Source organism: Mixophyes fleayi, chromosome 9, assembly GCF_038048845.1.
Source record: "Mixophyes fleayi isolate aMixFle1 chromosome 9, aMixFle1.hap1, whole genome shotgun sequence".
Classification (NCBI taxonomy): Eukaryota; Metazoa; Chordata; class Amphibia; order Anura; family Limnodynastidae; genus Mixophyes; species Mixophyes fleayi.
The window spans coordinates 132,448,956-132,468,738 of NC_134410.1; the positions used below are offsets into that span (position 1 = coordinate 132,448,956).

At 45.3% G+C, this 19,783-nt stretch overlaps 1 protein-coding gene across 7 annotated transcripts in view; it reads right to left on the minus strand.

Annotated features, from left to right (window-relative positions):
- Nucleotides 1–19,783, minus strand: part of KCNT1 (potassium sodium-activated channel subfamily T member 1) — a 227,520-nt gene that overhangs the window by 111,435 nt on the left and 96,302 nt on the right. The window contains exon 1 of one of the 7 annotated variants that reach the window (XM_075185791.1): nt 17,928–18,245. The exons of 5 other annotated variants lie outside the window; for them this stretch is intronic. In XM_075185791.1, the coding sequence (XP_075041892.1) occupies nt 17,928–18,121 (194 nt within the window). In that variant the 5' untranslated portion in view covers nt 18,122–18,245. Of the gene's footprint in view, nt 1–17,927; nt 18,246–19,783 lie in introns of those variants that run through there. One more of the 7 variants, XM_075185793.1, reaches the window with a different exon arrangement.

The window sequence follows — 19,783 nt, forward strand, 5'->3', positions numbered from 1 at the left end:
CCTAGTCACAAATATATGCAGATTCCCAAAACATGAAGGACCAGTTTAGTTTTCGGTTTCCTCCCAGGTTGCAGACTTGGGGGTGATAGGGAACTTCATCATCACCTCACTATGGCCTCTGTGACTGGTATATTCTCTGAGCCCTGCAGAATGGGTAAGACTGAATGCCAGGAAACTTAAATGGCTGTTGACGGACACATGGTACCAGCCATCCAATCAAGTCCTCACTTTACAACACAACCCCCTATGAGAACGGGGGGAATTACCCTCAGATACCGCTCTGCTTAGGAGAACCCCCCCAATTCTCACCATCAGTATCTTTCTGCCCAATCCTGTGCTCTTGTGCCACATACATGAACACATAAATGAACACATACATGAACATGACAATGAAGTTAAATAGTTCAGCAGAAAAACAATGATGAATAATTACAATGTCATTCTCCTTAAACCTTTTTGTGAGAAACTTTCAGGAGACGGATGGATAACAAATTTCAGCTGTCTGCATGGACTGAATGCTGATACATTATATAGACAGGGATCGCAGCTATTTTAGTTTACTGGATTATGCAGTCTTGGACACAATCATTTACATTTCACTTTAGTTATAGGAGAGTCTCACAAGTAGAAACCTGCGATTAGGAATGCCCCCTTACTGGGTATCATCATTATTACTGTAGCTGTCTGTATATTGCAGCATTGTCTAAGCCCTTCTGACTAGAGGAGCAGGAAGCAAATCAAAGTGAATGGGAGGCGTGTAATAAAAGAGTCACCTGATTGGACAAGCACCGCAGCCAATCAGGCTCCCCGCTCAGTAAATGTGGGCGTCCCAGCGCAGACTGTGAGGTAATGACGGCCGTTACAGGACTGGGATGTGGCTGCTGCTCAGTAAACAAGAGATCTTACACCTCCTTGCGGGTCTCCTCTAATCTATGTTTCAGGTTCATACAATAAGTGTGAATATGGCTTATGTGTAGTGTATTTATGGTAAGGGTCAGGAACCACTTACAAACCACAGATTAATAGATGAGACCGGGTGAGTGGTCAGGAGAAGAGGGATAAAGGGTCCATTTATTAACATGACACTTTCAGTGACCGCGTTTGTTACTCGACGCTTATCAAAATGTATCACAATTGCAGCCGAGACAGGTGCAGAACAGTAATGATTGGGGAGGGGGCCCTCAATGGTGTTCTGACCTCCTGGGCCCCACACTCTGCTCTGTTGTGCTGTGCATGTTCAGAGGGCCCTCCTGACCTCTGGGGCCACTGGACACTCTCCCTCCTGCACCCCCTCTAGATGCAGACGTTATCCGCAGAGGTTTATTACTGTTCTACAAAACATGTGGGGGGACCCGACACAAACATGTGCTTTTATATATAAAAATACAGCAGTAGATTATACTTACCTACTAGGACATCCCGGAGGGGAAATGAACTGCAGGTGCGGGACGAGAATCACCTAAATTTGGCCCTGCCCCCCAATGAAAAACGACATTGGCGTTGTTTCGTTGCTGTGGGCGGGGCAAAGATTAAGTGATTCATGTGGAATCCTGTTGAGGCCTCTCTCCTGCAGGATGCGGGAGTATGGCTGCTATCCGGGAAATTCGGGAGTCTCCTGGACATTCTGGGAGAGAGAGCAAGTATGCTGTAGATACAATAAATAAGATATATCACCCTCCCACCCCCCAAAAAAACAAACAAAATCAATTGATAGTTTTATTTCACTCATGTCCTGGTAATGTCATCCTGAGATTGACAGAACTGGTATTGCTGCAGTACACTTAGCGGAGCTCTCACCGGGAACCCCGTAACATTGGCCAAGCAGATCTCTACAAAGTATAAGAAGTGTAACAGTCAGTTACTAATGCTGTGCCTGTCCGATGTCTTACTGCAGGTGGTCTGCGCCCCTATGAAGGGGTTAATTTCTAGATGTTTGTGTGTTTTAGCGGTTTCCTTTCTTATTGTTGTTTCACATCCTGTATGTACCTTATACATCTATATTCTCTGGTCTGTGTTTTCATCTATCAAACTGAAACTTCTCAATTGCTGATTTCCTCTGCACTGCGGTTGCTATGTCAACAGTTCCTAAACCACATCTTGGAGACCGTGGACTATAATGACACAATCAATATCTGATCAATAAGATTGTATTTTGCAAGCCTGCATTGCAATTCATCCGTAGCTTCCACCATTGCATTCTTTATGCTTTGCAGGTACAACCCAAACTAATCCGAGTCATTTATTTGTATTAATTGTCCCTTCATGACAGCCCACAGCTTAATGGGTTAATGATTTGAATTAAGAGCTGTTCCTAAACTAATGAATGTTTAATGTGAAAAAACATGCCTCAAGCCTCGCTCTTTCCAAGTAACTGATGGATTCTGAAACAGATGTTATTCCTGTTACTGAACAGGTAGAAAGGAAATCTATTCTATATTTGTGGTAATTATTGGATGTAAAGTAAAAAAAATATATTGATATTGGCTGCACTGTATAATAATTGTATGGTTAGTGCATAGACAGTCAATACCAGGTGAAAATGTCATTTGTTTATAACGAACAAAAATGTTGTCCATCAAAATCAGTCTCTTGTGTCACTAGAATAATACGGTTAGGAACTCCCAAGTCAGTACAGTGAAACTCGGGGACTACTCTGAAGGCCCGGTGTTCGCTGGAGCCCCTAGTGGTGGGGACAGACTGGGCTGCGGGCCGACCGAGGGTCGAGTAACGTAACCTGACTTAAAGGAGTACCCAGGAGTGGAGTGATTGGCGGGCTGTAGTTAAGAAGAATCCTAGGTCAAAGGGCCACAAGCACAGATGCAATATCCAAAGACAAGCGAAGGGTCAAACTCACAGGCAGAGAAGCAAAATCCGAATTCCAGGCAAAAGGTCGAGGTCAGAAGAGAAAGGTCACAGGTCCAATAACAAGCAGGGGTCAAAACACGGGTGTCACGACTAGTATAGCGTACCTGCTATCGTTGGCACTACTTGGAGGAAGGCGCGGAGTCTAACGTGCCCCTGGTGTTCACCAGGGACCCCCGCAAGGAGGTATGGACTTGGCTGCAGGAAACACGCAGGTCGCGGTCCTTCCACGAGTCAGATAGCGAAGCACGAGAGGGATATCAGACAGGCGGGTTCAGCAATGATGCGGGTAATGCAGGTACACAAGGAGAATTCAAACGGGGTGTGAGTCAAGCCGGGTCGATAACGTTCTGACAGCGAGGTACAAAGGGAGATCCAAAGGGGTAGTCAAGGCAATCCGGGTCACAATGGTCACAGGCAAACGGCAATAAACTGGAGGAAGGCAAGGGTCAGGAAACAGATAGACACAGGAACACTGGAACGCTGGAGGACAGGAAAGGACCTGAAACTCTGGCACAGGAGGTGAGGTCAGAGGGACTTAAATAGGGCTGCTAACCAATGCCCTCAGCACTAGTGGTGCTGTAATAGCTGTAGCGCCGTAGCGCTAGTCATTAGGCAGCGCCGTAGCGCTCTCTTCCTGCAGCGTCCCGTTGCCTAGCAACGGGGACGCTTCTGGGTCTGGGCTGGCCGGCCGGGCGGAAGGGGAAATGACGCGTCTGGTTGCTAGGCAACCAGACGTTCTTGTATGGACGGGCGAGCGGCCGCCGAGCGGCGCCTGACAGTATGCCCTCCTCCTTCTCCCCTTGTTTGGAGGAATCTCTTAAGTAACTGAGGAGCGTGAAGGTCCGGTTTATCCACCCAAGATCTTTCTTCCGGGCCAAATCCCTTCCAGTGCACAAGGAACTGTTGTTGCCCGTAGCGAATGCGGACATCCAGGATCCGGCTGATCTCAAACTCTGTTCCAGAGGAGGTTTGAACCGGAGGAGGTCGAGATGGAGGTACAAAGAACCTGTTAAGCACCAATGGCCGGAGTAGGGACACGTGAAAAGTATTATGACATCGTAAAGAAGCCGGTAGCTTTAGTTTAACACACACTGGATTAATAACTTGTGAGATGATGTAAGGACCAATAAAACGTGGAGCCATTTTCATAGATGGTACTTTGAGTTTTAAGTCTTTAGTGGAAAGCCATACTTGATCCCCTACCTTCAATAGGGGAGTAGCCCTACGGTGGCGATCTGCAAAGATCTTATGGTGCTGTGATGCCTTTTGTAGAGCTGCTTTGGTTGTGGCCCAAATGATAGAGAATTCTCGATAAAGTGAGTCCACCGCTGGAACAGAGGAGGAAGAATTGGGAAATGGATCTGGGATAATAGGATGCATCCCGGTCACAATAAAGAATGGAGAAAACCCGGTAGATTCATGGACATGGTGATTGTGTGAGAATTCTGCCCAGGGAAGGAATTGCGACCATCTGCTTTGATTATCAGCGGTAAAGCAACGGAGAAAAGTCTCTAAATCCTGGTTGATCCGCTCGGTCTGACCATTGGTCTGGGGGTGATATCCCGATGAGAATTTTAACTCCGTACCCAGTTTTTTACAGAAAGCCCTCCAGAACCGGGAGATGAATTGCACTCCCCTGTCAGAGATAATTTCCTTAGGGCAGCCATGAAGTCTGAAGATCTCCTTGATAAATGTGTCGGCTAAGTGACTGGCTGAAGGTAGACCTGAAAGAGGAATAAAATGCACCATTTTAGAAAATCGGTCAATGACAACCCAGATAGTATTGAATCCAGAACTGCAGGGAAGGTCAGTAATAAAATCCATGGCTATACTCTCCCAGGGAGCATCCGGCGTAGGTAGGGGCTGGAGCAACCCAGCAGGAACCTTCCTGGAAGTTTTGTGTTGGGCACAAATGGTACATGCTGCAATAAAGTCCCGTATATCAGCGCGTATGGTAGGCCACCAGAACAGACGGCAGAGAAGGAATGTGGTCTTCTTTATGCCCGCGTGACCCGCGATACGGGACGAATGGGCCCAACGCAACACCTTGAGTCGTAATTGTGGTTCCACAAATGATCGTCCTGTGGGCGGAACATCCTTCACCGTATTGGTAATAGCAATGATGTTCGAAGGGTCAATAATGCAATGAGGAATTGATGGGTTCAGGCGGTCTGTATCATCAAAAGAACGAGATAGAGCGTCTGCCCGCCCATTCTTAGCACCTGGACAGAAGGTAAGAATCATGTTGAAGCGAGCAAAGAATGATGCCCAGCGGGCCTGCCGAGGATTCAGACAGCGAGCCTCCCGAATGAATGTCAAATTTCGGTGGTCTGTAAAGATGGTAACTGGATATAGGGCTCCCTCTAATAGGTGCCGCCATTCCTCCAAGGCTGCTTTAATAGCGAGAAGCTCCTTGTCTCCGATTCCGTAATTAATCTCGTTGGGAAGAAATCGTCTGGAGAAGAACCCGCATGGAGAGTGGGTACCTGAAGGTGTCTTTTGGAATAACACGGCTCCAATGCCTATTGAAGAGGCGTCCACCTCCACAAAGAAAGGTCGCTGTTGATCCGGCTGAGAGAGCACAGAGGCAGAGGAAAAGGCTTTCTTCAGAATAGTGAAGGCAGAAACAGCTTCTGGAGACCATATCTTAGGATTGGCAGATCTCCTAGTTAATGCTGTAATTGGAGCAATGATGGACGAGAAATCTTGGATGAACTGTCGATAATAATTGGCGAATCCAATGAATCTTTGGATACTTTTAAGACTCTGCGGTTGAGGCCAATTCAAGATGGATGACACCTTGGTGGGATCCATCTGTAACCCGGAGCCGGACACAATGAACCCAAGGAAGGACACTTGGAGAACTTCAAAAACACATTTTTCCAATTTGCAATAAAGATGATATTTGCGCAGTCTTCGTAAGACCTCCCTCACTTGTTCTTGATGAGAACTCAAGTCTTTAGAAAACACTAGGATGTCGTCTAGATAAACGACTACGGAGGTGTACAATAGATCTTGAAAGATGTCGTTAACGAAATTCTGGAAGATGGCGGGGGCATTGCAAAGACCAAAGGGCATTACCAGGTATTCAAAATGCCCATCCCTCGTATTGAAGGCGGTCTTCCACTCGTCACCCTTCTTTATACGAATGAGGTTGTAGGCCCCTCGTAGGTCTAATTTAGTAAACACTTGAGCCCCGCTGATTCTGTCAAATAGGTCAGAGATAAGAGGTAACGGGTACCGATTCTTGATGGTAATACGATTCAGGGGTCTATAGTCAATGCATGGGCGCAGGGACCCGTCTTTTTTTTTGACAAAGAAGAATCCAGCCCCAGCAGGAGAGGTAGACTTGCGAATAAAACCACGTTCCAGATTCTCCTTGATATATTGGGACATTGCCAGGGTCTCTGGGCAAGAAAGGGGATACGTTCGCCCCTTGGGTATAGGTTGATCGGGAAGCAAAGTGATGGAACAATCCCAGGGCCGATGGGGAGGTAATAACTCGGCCTCCGTTTTACTGAATACATCTTGGAAGTCAGTGTATGCAGCTGGAAGGCTAACTTCCGTAACCGTGGACTGAGCAACAACTTGGGAATCAGGAGGCAGAACACTAGGTAGACATCTATGATGACATTCTGTACCCCAACGAGTAACCTGAGCTCGGTCCCAATCCATCTGCGGAGAGTGTCTTCGTAGCCATGGAAGCCCCAAGATAATGGGATTGATGGATTTTGGCAACACCAACAACTGAATCATCTCGCTATGGAGGGCTCCAACCATTAACCGAATAGGTGACGTGATGTAGGAGATGGAGCCACTGCTGACACGGTTCCCATCTACTGCTGTTAACGATAATGGTTGAGGCAAGGGGAGAGTTGGAATTTGAAGCCCAGCAATGAGAGTGGCAGAAATGAAGTTCCCGGAGGAGCCAGAATCCACAAAGGCCGTGGTGGAGAAGGGACCTCTAGGGGTGCTCAGGGTGACTGCCATAAGAAGCTCAGGGGTGTTTTTTGAGTGGGGAGCAACTGTGGATACTCCTAAACCGGCCTCCCTGCTACCGTTTAGGAGGACAGGTTTCCCGGTTTCTTAGGACAGACCTTGAGAACATGTCCGGAATCGCCACAGTAAAGGCAGAGACGCTGCCTGAAGCGCCTCTCTCTTTCTTCTGGGGATAAACGGGACCGTCCTACTTGCATGGGTTCATCCATAGGCAAAACTGGGTTTTGAAATTGAGGAGCCAGACGAGGAACCACCCGCTTAGAGACAGGACGTTCCTGGGTGCGTTCTTGATAACGTAGGTCTACTTTAATGCATAGTGCAATTAGGGTATCAAGATCAGAGGGGAGATCCCGAGAAATTAGTTCGTCCTTAATACGGTCGATTAGACCTTGCCAAAAATTTGCGACCAGCGCCTCGTTGTTCCATTTCAGCTCTGACGCTAAGGTCCGGAACTGGATGGCATATTGCCCAACAGATAAGTTGCCTTGACGCAGGTTCAGCAAGCTGGTGGCCGCAGAGGCTACTCTCCCAGGGTCATCGAAGACTCTCCTGAAAGCTTCAATAAAGGAGCCGGTGTTATTAAGAAGAGGGTCTCCATTTTCCCACAAAGGCGAAGCCCAGGCTAGTGCTTGACCACTCAGGAGGGAGATCATAAACGCCACCTTCGTTCGCTCTGAAGGAAATGCTCCTGCATTGCACTCAAACTGGATGGAGCACTGGTTCAAGAAACCCCTGCATTTCTTGGGATCTCCATCGTATTTTTCAGGTGTGGGGATACGCATGCCAGAAGTTGCAGTGGATACCGTAACCACACTGGCGGACGCCCCTGGGGCGGTGGTAATGGCAGGAGCAGCAGGCAGGGAGCCTTGTAAGGCATCGAAGCGTGTAGCGATACCTTGAACACATTGTAGGAGATGTGCTTGGGCTGCTTCTTGCTGTTCTACTCGCTGAGCCAAATGAATGAGAAGGTCCCGGGCTGAGGGTTCCACCGTTCCTTCGGTAGTCATCGCCAGAGTTTACTGTCACGACTAGTATAGCGTACCTGCTATCGTTGGCACTACTCGGAGGAAGGCGCGGAGTCTAACGTGCCCCTGGTGTTCACCAGGGACCCCCGCAAGGAGGTATGGACTTGGCTGCAGGAAACACGCAGGTCGCGGTCCTTCCACGAGTCAGATAGCGAAGCACGAGAGGGATATCAGACAGGCGGGTTCAGCAATGATGCGGGTAATGCAGGTACACAAGGAGAATTCAAACGGGGTGTGAGTCAAGCCGGGTCGATAACGTTCTGACAGCGAGGTACAAAGGGAGATCCAAAGGGGTAGTCAAGGCAATCCGGGTCACAATGGTCACAGGCAAACGGCAATAAACTGGAGGAAGGCAAGGGTCAGGAAACAGATAGACACAGGAACACTGGAACGCTGGAGGACAGGAAAGGACCTGAAACTCTGGCACAGGAGGTGAGGTCAGAGGGACTTAAATAGGGCTGCTAACCAATGCCCTCAGCACTAGTGGTGCTGTAATAGCTGTAGCGCTGTAGCGCTAGTCATTAGGCAGCGCCGTAGCGCTCTCTTCCTGCAGCGTCCCGTTGCCTAGCAACGGGGACGCTTCTGGGTCTGGGCTGGCCGGCCGGGCGGAAGGGGAAATGACGCGTCTGGTTGCTAGGCAACCAGACGTTCTTGTATGGACGGGCGGGCGGCCGCCGAGCGGCGCCTGACAACGGGTAGTCAAGTCCAAGGTAGCAGGAACCAAAACAGATAGCACAAGCAGGCAGCAGGACTGAGGACAGAACGCTATAACCGGCAGTGAGGCTGAAGACCTCACTGCCTTAAATACACAGAGGGACCAATCAGGGCTTGCCCCTGAAGTATACCCACTTGCAGGCTAATGCCTGCTAATTCAGCCCACAGGCTGAATTCAATCACAATTTACAAAATGCGCGTGCGCGCCCGGCTCTCTATACCGCCGGGACGCCGCGCTGAAGGAGCGTCTGCCTTAGCAACGGTCGGGTGCTGGGCGGAAGTGACGTTCCGGTCGTCAAGGTGGCGGCCGGGACGCTAAAGGAACCAGGAAGCGAGCCGCGGCGGCTCGTAACAAATACACAGAAATGTAGCAAACATGACAGATACTCTACAATGTTATAAATCTAGTATTTACTGAGGTTCACTTTGTTGTATCAAATCATTTAATTCCTCATTGATACAATTATTTCATGATGAATTTATACACTGAAAATTGGTTCAGCCCACAAAACACAGAACTCCAGACAGTATATAGGCGACAAGCATATATATTACTAATGAGTGCACAACATTGTATCTCGTCATCTCCTCGTGTGGTCTGACATATCTGGGTCAACAAACCACTGACCAAGGATGAAAGATGATTATACTCTATACAGACATAGGACACTACACCCCCAACATGACCTGACCACTGGACATGATCATAATATAATTCTATTACACTCTATACAGACATAGGACACTACACCCCAACATGACCTGACCACTGGACATAATACAATTCTATTACACTCTATACAGACATAGGACACTACACCCCCAACATGACCTGACCACTGGACATGATCATAATATAATTCTATTACACTATATACATACATAGGACACTACACCCCCAACATGACCTGACCACTGGACATAATACAATTCTATTACACTCTATACAGACATAGTACACTACACCTCCAACATGACCTGACCACTGGACATAATACAATTCTATTACACTACACCCCCAACATGACCTGACCACTGGACATAATACAATTCTATTACACTCTATACAGACATAGGACACTACACCTCCAACATGACCTGACCACTGGACATGATTATAATACAATTCTATTACACTCTATACACACATAGGACACCAAACCCCCCAACATGACCTGACCACTGGACATGATCATAATACAATTCTATTACACTCTATACAGACATAGGACACTACACCTCCAACATGACCTGACCACAGGACATGATCATAATACAATTCTATTACACTCTATACAGACATAGGACACTACACCTCCAACATGACCTGACCACAGGACATGATCATAATACAATTCTATTACACACTATACAGACATAAGGACACTACACCCCCCCAACATGACCTGACCACTAGACATAATACAATTCTATTACACTGTATACAGACATAGGACACTACACCCCCAACATGACCTGACCACAGGACATGATCATAATACAATTCTATTACACTGTATACAGACATAGGACACTACACCTCCAACATGACCTGACCACTGGACATGGTCATAATACAATTCTATTATACTACACCCCCAACATGACCTGACTACTGGACATGATCATAATACAATTCTATTACACTATACAGGTAGGACACTATACCCCCAACATGACCTGATCACTGGACATGATCATAATACAATTCTATTATAATCAACATGAGTTAATCTGTCATTTTCTAGAAAGTACTAAATAAATGAAAGCTAGAATCTGATTGGTTGCTATAGGCAACATCCCCACTTTTTCATACCCGCAGCTTAGTAAATCTAGCCCTTAGTGCGGCTGTCTCACGCGGTGGTACTCACTTCCCCGATAACCGAAACACAGACACTTAGCGTCGCCCTGAAGTTGCCGGGGTGTCATTCCCGGGTATAACACCTACTGTTACAAGCATTTGTTAAACAATATTGTACAGCTGCCGTCTGCTTCCATCCCCCCCTTAACAACAGCAACAAGAGTCACGTCGTGGAGTAATGTCATTTACTTGTGATGGGATCTTCAGTGGTCACATTACTTTCACGTCAGTTTTACAAACAGTAGGCATTACATGTGAGCTGGGAATGACAGCATTGCCCTGAAGTCGCTGGGGTAAGTGCTGTCAGAGAGCATCATGGGAGCTGTAGATTATCTAGTTTACTAATAATATTTATTCTTGTCCTACCTACTGCAGGAAACAGTCAATTTACTTAAATGCTGTTTAAAACTCTTCTTCTGGAAATGAGCCTTATTCCATCATAACAGACATTACCTGTAATTACCAGTTTATGTGCGATGGTGACAAACAGCCTACAAGGCTGTAACCACGTCCTGACCGTGGTACATCATACTTGCCAACTCTCCCTGAATGTCAGGGAGACTCCCTGAAATAGGGGTGATCTCCCTCACTCCCTGAAAAGTCTGGCATTCTCCCTGATGCTGAGCCAGTACAAGACGTGGTTGGCTTCGCCATCTGTGGCATGATGACACAGTTCAGAAATTGTGTCCTATGTCCATGTATTTATGCCTATGGAGGTGGCCATTTTCATGGAGACCAAGATTTAATCAAAGACTGACAAGTAAGACAACATGACTTCAGTGATAGAGACAGAAATGTAAAAGACACTTCAGCCTCTAGAGATTCATTAGCTGCTTTTCTTTAACGCATAGTTGCCTATTCTCCCGCCGGAATGTCCGGGAGACTCCTGCTTTTCTGGGAGACCTCTTAGGCTCCCGGGAGAGCAGGGCAGCCTCCCGGTTCTCACCCCTGCAATAGATAAGGCGCGGGAAGGGGGGGGGCTTAATGATGCAAATATCGCTTCATCTTTGCCCCGCACCCTGCTGTATTTGTCCAAAATTGTGAAAATCATTTAGGGGCGGAGTCAAAATACTGTGATTCATCAAGGCCCGCCCCCGCACGTCCACCTCCCTCGGGATCTCCCTGAAGCCAACGAGGAAAAGTTGGCAAGTATGTGGTACATATCAGGCTACGAAAATGTAGCCGCAAAGTTCCTACTCTGAACAACTTTAGGTTGCTGTCTGGTGAAGTGATGCATATTATATAGTACTTAAAGGTAAATATTTGATGCTGATCAGATCCATTTGATGTTGGTTTTATTTTTAAACTCCCAGCAGTTTTAGAGATTCACTTCTTTCTTATCCACCCCCATCCCGGTCAACCGGTTGGCGACCTTGTTGATCCCAGGGATGGGTTGGTACAGGTATCTTGGGGACTCCAATACCACTAGTTCTGTATAATAGGACACTCCCACCAAATGTGCAAGAAAGTGCCCCGAGCTCCACAAAGATGCCAACATCGGTCAGATACTGATGGGTATATGCGATGAAGCTTTGATGGAGACCTTAGCTGTTCGTATGCAGATGATGGACCTCTCCTCACTGTCCAGTGACAGCCCAAGATCACGCTGCTACTAGTTTTGTTTGCAGTCAACACTGAATTATATAAATACCTCACGGTCAGGATGTGACTGGATGGTGTCTACATGGAGTTACAATATTATAGCATCCTTTTCTATCTTAAGTCCACCTTGAAATTAACATTGTTAATTACAGTTATTATTATTCATTTCTTATTTATAATTGCCCTGACACTTATTCCATCCCTGTATAAGCAAAGCATTATATTCCGGTGCCGGGGGGCAGAGGTGACACAATGTGTCTCCAGAACAGTCCGCAGAGACATCACGCTTGTCCTCAAGATGTCCTTATGCTTTCTTAAAATTAACATCTCCAAAACCAAACTCATTGTCTTTCCCCCACCCAGACTCCCTTCCCACCATGACCTCTCTATCGTTGTTAACAACTCCAATATCTCCTCTGTCACCCAACTCCGCTGCTTAGGAGTCACTCTTGACTCCTCTCTCTCTTTTACCCCCCACATTCAATCCCTTGCCCAAGCCTGTCACTTCCAACTCCGTAACATTGCCCGCATCCGTCCCTTTCTCTCTCAAGATGCCACCAAAACTGTCATCCATGCTCTCATCATCTCCCGTCTCGACTACTGCAACCTCCTCCTTACTGGCCTCCCCTGCTCCCACCTCTCCCCCCTTCGCTCTATACTCAATGCGGCAGCGAGACTCATCTTCCTCTCACACCACTCCTCCTCTGCCTCCCCTCTCTGTCTTTCCTTACACTGGCTCCCCTTCCCCTACAGAATCCTTTTCAAACTCCTCACCACCACGTACAAGGCTCTCTCTCAGTCTACTGCCCCCTACATCTCTAACCTCCTCTCCATTCACACTCCCGCCCGCTCCCTGCGCTCAGCCAATGATCACCTCTTCCCACTCTAGAATCCAAGACTTCTCCCGTGCTGCCCCCCTTCACTGGAACGACCTCCCTCGCTCCATTCGTCTCTCACCCAATCTGTGCTCCTTCAAGCGGGCTCTTAAAACTCACCTGTTCCTTAAGACCTACCAACCATCCACTTAATCTCTCACCTCTTCTGGTTCTCCCCTGGCTCCTTTTTCTCTCCCCTGTTGCTTCACTGGCTCCCTTCTGTGCCTGATTTGTTTACCCTCCCTTAGGATGTAAGCTCGTATGAGCAGGGCCCATCTTCCCTCCTGTCTCCATACCTGTTCTTCCGCTCCGTCTTTACTGCATATGACTAGCCGAAGTTTCTGAAGTACTGGTACTTTGTGTTTATTGTTCTGTACTGTTTTACCCCGTATAGTCTACTGTTTGTACCATGTACGGCACTGCGGATACCTTGTGGTGCCTTACAAATAAACAATAATAATAATAATCATCATCATCATAATCACATCAGAGTTTACTAAAATCTCCTCATTTTCCTTGGCATCCCATAGAGATTTATGTAGTGATTCAGCTGGCACTGTGCGCCATGTCTAATGGCGTCTCGCAGCTAAACTAATCTGTCCTCTAGTTTCCCTACCACAGCACACAACACACATCATTACTCACATGAACACGGGGAACATACAAACCACACAGATAGCACCTCGTGCCTCTATATCTACATAAGATGAATGAGCGCAGTGTGACAGCCCCTTAACGTCTGAGGAGGTCACACAGGGGTACTATTGGTACTCTGGCTGCTGATGCTGTGATCTTGTGGTCACTTTTCACCATTATATGAAAACAACGGATTTTACTCTAAGAAAACTGCACTAAGTGCTCACAGAAGATGGTTTGAAGCAGCCGGAAACTATTAACACAAATTATTGATTGTAAAAGCCCTGCCATGATTACTGAGGTTACTAAGGAATGTAGGTGTCTGTGTAAATGCACTATTCAGTGTAGAAGTGTATTTATTTATATATTAATTGCCAGAATTTAACTTCATAATTACAAAAAACAACAACTGTTGGTGCGCTGGTAAACAGCCATATTAAAAATTGTTTTCAAAATGTTAGCGCTCGTCTACACTTCAAAATGAGTCAGTTTTGCTATGATTATTATTACACTTTGTTTTATTGTTTGGTGGATATACCATGCGATGGTTTTACACAACTATTCAATGTGCAATTGTGCCTATTTTACTGCACATAAACCTGTACATACACAGCAAACAGAAAGAGTGACAAATCTACATCTATTGGAGTTAAAAGTCACTTAATACATGTACCAGCCACGTATGACATACTAGTACAAAAAGCACAACAAAAACAAAAGAACAGAGCATAAAGGTCACGTAACGTACATGGACAATCAATACATCACATCCATACTAACTACGCAAGGAGACATTCTGACATACTTGATAAAATAATCAAAAACAAGGACATTGGTACTAAGTAACACATATCGGGACTTCGTCCATTTGATTCCAGCTCTCAATTTCGGTTGGTGTATATAAAACGTCTGTGGCAACCGTTTCATTGACCAAACCTACCCAGCCCTGGAAGTCACAGGCGCTATCCCTGTCCTAGATACAAAGACCTCATCCAAAGTCACGAAATGATCACATATTACCTCCTGCATGTTTCATCCAGAAGTCTATTCAGTGTCAACCTGAGCACAGCTACTCCGGGGATCTGGAGATATACAGAGACCTCAGTCCTTTGTCTGCAACCCAAAAGCTCAGAGGCGCACGCAGGGGGGTTTCTGGGTCACCAGAAAACCCCCCCCCCTCTGCTAAAGAAGTGCCCCTACATAGCGGCGCTGTACTATATAGCAGCCACGGCGTGGCGGACGCTTCTTTGACAGCGCCGTGGCTGCTGTATAGTACAGTGCTGCCGAAACAGAGCAGGCGCATGCGCAGCAGCTCTCTCGCTTTTTTTTTGGGGTGGTGGGGAAACCCCCCCTTAAAAATCCTGCGTGCGCCCCTGAAGCTCTATACTACAGGGTAAAACCACAAAAAAGTTCCTTATTCCATACTTGGGGCAATTTGTTCTGGGTCCTCTACCGAACTTCATTAGCCTGACAGGGGTGAGGTCAAATAACATGTAATTATGGATTTGGTGAAATTTGGCACATAATGTTGCCCTGTTTAGTAAGTATAGTAATATAGATTCAGGAAGCCCCCCGGACAGCCTGGGTCTATTCAATGCTGACGCTCTATTCAGTCCAGACCGGTTAGGACAGTGTTGGCTAACCTGTGACACTCCAGGTGTTGTGAAACTACAAGTCCCAGCATGCTTTGCCAATATGTTGCAGTTTATTGCTGGAAGGGTATGCTGGGACTTGTAGTTTTACAACACCTGGAGTGTCACAGGTTAGCCAACACTGGGTTAGGAGAAACATTGGTCTATTTTGCGAACATTGTGCCTTGGTATGAATATTGGAGTATAATAATTTGCATATAAGAATCTGGGTCATATAATCATGTTTTTACTAGTTTACCCCTCCCAGTCATAGTAAAGGGTAACTTTACCCACCCATGTGCTTTGAACCTAAGTTACCAACACAGAGCAACATAGTAACACAAACCAGGCAGCAATAAGGGAGATAACATGTAATATAGATACATTTAGGGTTACTCTGTGATAATACATATAGAAAAAGGCTTGAAATATTAGCAGACAGAGAGCTGAATGCAGCACAGTGTCAGGCAGCAGCTGTACAGGTGAATACAATCCTATTACGCATAGAAAGGTGATAAATGCTTATGAGGCAAAGTAGTGTTACTGTTATATAAGTCACTAGTTAGACCATAGAATACGGGGTACAGCTTTGGGCCCCTCACTGAAAGAAGCACACAGATAACTATAAATGGTAACTAAATAATAAAGGGAATGGAAAGGTTACATTATAAAAATAGTTTAGAAAAAATAGGTTTGTCTACTTTGTGCCTCAGAGGTCACCTAATTAACAGGCGTAACATTTATCAAACACACTTTTTGACCATGGACCATACGGAGGAGGATAACAATCAATTGCAAATGAAAGAAAGAAGATTTCACCATCAGCATAGGAAAGATTCTTTACTGTAAGGGCGGTGATGCTGTGGAACTTCTTACAGGAACGATGATGAAAAAAATCACTACTGGAATGTAAAAACGGATAGGATACCTTACAAGAGATGGTATCTACAGCTATAATTAAAAGAGGACATTATAGGATGATTGATCCACAAGACTTAAAAGGTTTGCCATTTTGGGGGTCAGATAGCATTATTTGCCCATGCAAGGAGAGATTCATAACAGGTGGGGGGGGGGGGGGGGTTGTTTTGCCATTTTGTGGATAAATGTGATTAGAATCTTTGACCCCAATGGATCGGTGTCATTTTTGTGACTTCATTTCGTAACTTGCAGAACTTTTACTTAGTTGCTACAAACTCTGTAGACTTTTGTTAAATATGTTCTAAATAATAATGGAGTTAGAAACTGTGGCTAACTGTACTGTATAATGACAGAGGGAACAGGCAAACTGGTAGCAGAGTACATATACACAATGTGGTAGCTGAGTATTATATATATATACACACACACACACATATATACATACACACACACACTTGCTGCCATTAGGCTCTAAGTGACACACAACATGAATTATTTATATATGTTATGGGTGTATATGAGCATGTCTCATGTCAGGCTAATGAACACAGAGATCAGTGAATAGTGAGCAAATTACCACAGATAAAAATCAACCCCCTTATCATAAAATGGTTCTAAATACAGCCTATTAAATAATAAATGACTAGTGACACCAGAGTGGCACTCGGTCACGTAGGTGTCTGGTGCCTCAGTGAGGCCACGGATTCCTATGAATATTAGTTCAGGCCACGGGCTGGTCCCTTGCACTGTAAGATCGTGCAGGTCACTCACTCTAGAGAACAGGTTCAAAATACAATTCATTAAAAAACCCCAATTATGTTATTATCAGAAAACTTAATGAGCTGCAGTTAGTAATAAGTAAAATGTTTGCATTACAGTAAGAAAAAAATAGGGATCATTAACAATATGACAAGCTGGGACAGTACTCACTGTACAGCTATCCCAGCCGCTCTCATCAATACAGAACAATAATGATGTATCATTGGCTCCACACTATCAGCTGCAGTAAGATTACAATGTGATCAGCGGGGGATCCAGTCCAACAAGATCTTTTGATCTCAGCTTGTTGGCGGCTTTGAAGGAATTTATCTGACTTCCCTGCAGGTAACCACAGCACATTAAAGGCTCAAATCTCCGCTTCCACTTGTACCAACAGCAACAATGTTCCACATTTCTGGCAAGTTTTTGCTACAATGTGGAAGACGATGACTTGGTCAGACAGCCCTAGGCCTGCAGGTGTTCTGTGGCCGGATCTTAAACAGTTAATATCAGCTATTCTAAATGCAAATGAAGATCAGAAATACCTTGTACCTTGAAAGGTTTTGCATTTGTGGACAGACATTGACAATAGCAACAAGACCTTCCTAATACAATCTGCTTCCACCTGTCAGTGCGGAGGAGGGGGGTGCTAGAAGTTGGTCTACGACTGTCGGAGAATTAACACTTTATAGCCCGTTATACTGATACATAGTGATTAATTGAGTACTATGCAGATAAATGATACAAACTTACCTGGGGATCTGTGGATATTGCACCATGTGACCGGAGGCATAGAGTCACCACTAGCAATGATACTGCAGCCCTATAATACGTGAATATCAGTATTATGCTGTATAATTGAACTGCACTGGGTTAATTTTGTGTGTGTGTAAATACATTTGTTTCCCTGATAACCACTAATTTATAGCATCATTAGCCTGAGATCCATGTAATTATCTGTGCTGCAGTATGGATGATCCGTTCACCCCACATTACACATGCCCACGCCATGCACCACTGCTATATATACATATATATGTACCTTTGCCCAGCATCACTTGTCAGGGAGCCCATCATCCGGGCTGGTAGCAGCGGGCTGACCCCATTCAGATCTTCTCTTGTAATTGGTGGGACGATTTTGGAACCTGTGCTGATCTCTGATGGAGAATTCCTCATCTTGGCTCTTGCCATCCTATCAGCTGAGACTGGCTGCCACTTCCTTCTCTCATGCTGCATGCAGTACTGTACTGAAGGCAAGTACCACCTTGTTATATACTTCTTCCCTGCTCCCTGACAGGAGATGGTACAGTCCTCCCACAGCAGAAGATGTACTGACGGTGCTGCACAGAGGAATCCTACACCCTCCCAAATCTGTGCTGGACACATCTATGTGTGATCTGCTTCATACAGCATCAGCTGTGTCCTGCTACATCCTGTGCTACAAGCTGATACAAAGTAACCATTTATATTACATTCTCTCCTAAGTGTTATTCTATTATATCAGATGGTAACTGATTGAATCCACCATCATCCCCCTCAGTTCTGCAGTTACCGTATTATTAGTGACTCAAAATAATGGGGGAGCCCCGATATTAAGAACAGACCCCTACCTGGCTAAAGGGCCAATCACCTGCACTTCACACAGACAAACACTTCAGGGTGACAACACTGAGATATTGGGATTCTGTTACTCATTCAACAATTACATGTAATTCTCAGTATCTGTTCTCTGTATTCATGGATAACTGCACAGTACAATGTCTCCTGTCCTGTATGTTAGATGTAATTCTCAGTATCTGTTCTCTGTATTCATGGATAAATGCACAGTACCACTTCTGTCATTGTATATATTTTACATACTGGATGTAATTCAATATTTCTTTATGTGTAGACAACAACAGTGCCAGACTTAGGGTACATTAAATAATTGATCATTGTACAATACAATGACACTTCTCAGGCTTTCACGGATTGTGACATTTCCTACAACTGAATGTGTGACACAGATGTCTTACGTACAAATATTTAGTGTTATTCCAATCAGGGGCCAAGTGACCCACAGAGCCTGTGGTGCAGAACTTCACGTAAATAAATAATTGTATATATTTGGGCAGCTGGACCCCGTGTATTCCTGTCATGCTGCTCTCTGCAAGATCATACAACCATCTGCCATAGCTGGTAGACTTTGTAAAACATAAACCGTATAGGTAATGGGGGTATTATTGTCTAGTGCCTCTACTGCACCAACCTGACCCATGTTTCCGTGGTATGCTCCTAGTCTATAGATGTCCCTGCGGATATCACGTTTATGACTAAAATCAGGGCTGCATTGTCCTACTGGGGCATAGATCAAACTCCGGGTACCACCTGTACATCACACGCTGCCCGTAGTGCCACTTACACATCTCACTTGGTATAATTATGTTTTATAAACTATTGTATTTATCTGATTTATTTCATCTAAAAAACTGATGTCCTGTAATATATTCTGAACTTTCCTGATAAATATTGATGTGGTCTCAAACGTTCCACCAGTCTGATGTGACGCTTTGCTGAGATTATTTAGCACCTACTCATTTCACCAGTTATTATAATTGAATTTTTCATGGATGCTAATACTTTTCTATTGCAAAAAAAAATATGGTCGTGTGTGTAACACTTTTCACTCATGAACGTGCAGATTAACATAACAAAAAATAGAGAAAATATTGTGTGACGTGAAAAATGTTCCCATTTATGTAGGAAAATCACTCACATAAGAAAACGTCAAACTGGCACTTAATTGAATGGCCCCAACCGTGGGGTAAATGTAACCCACTAATGGAATCAGTAATAATACATTAAGGGGTCACGTCAGTTACACTTGCTGTGATGTTACCAGTCTTATATAGGAAACCA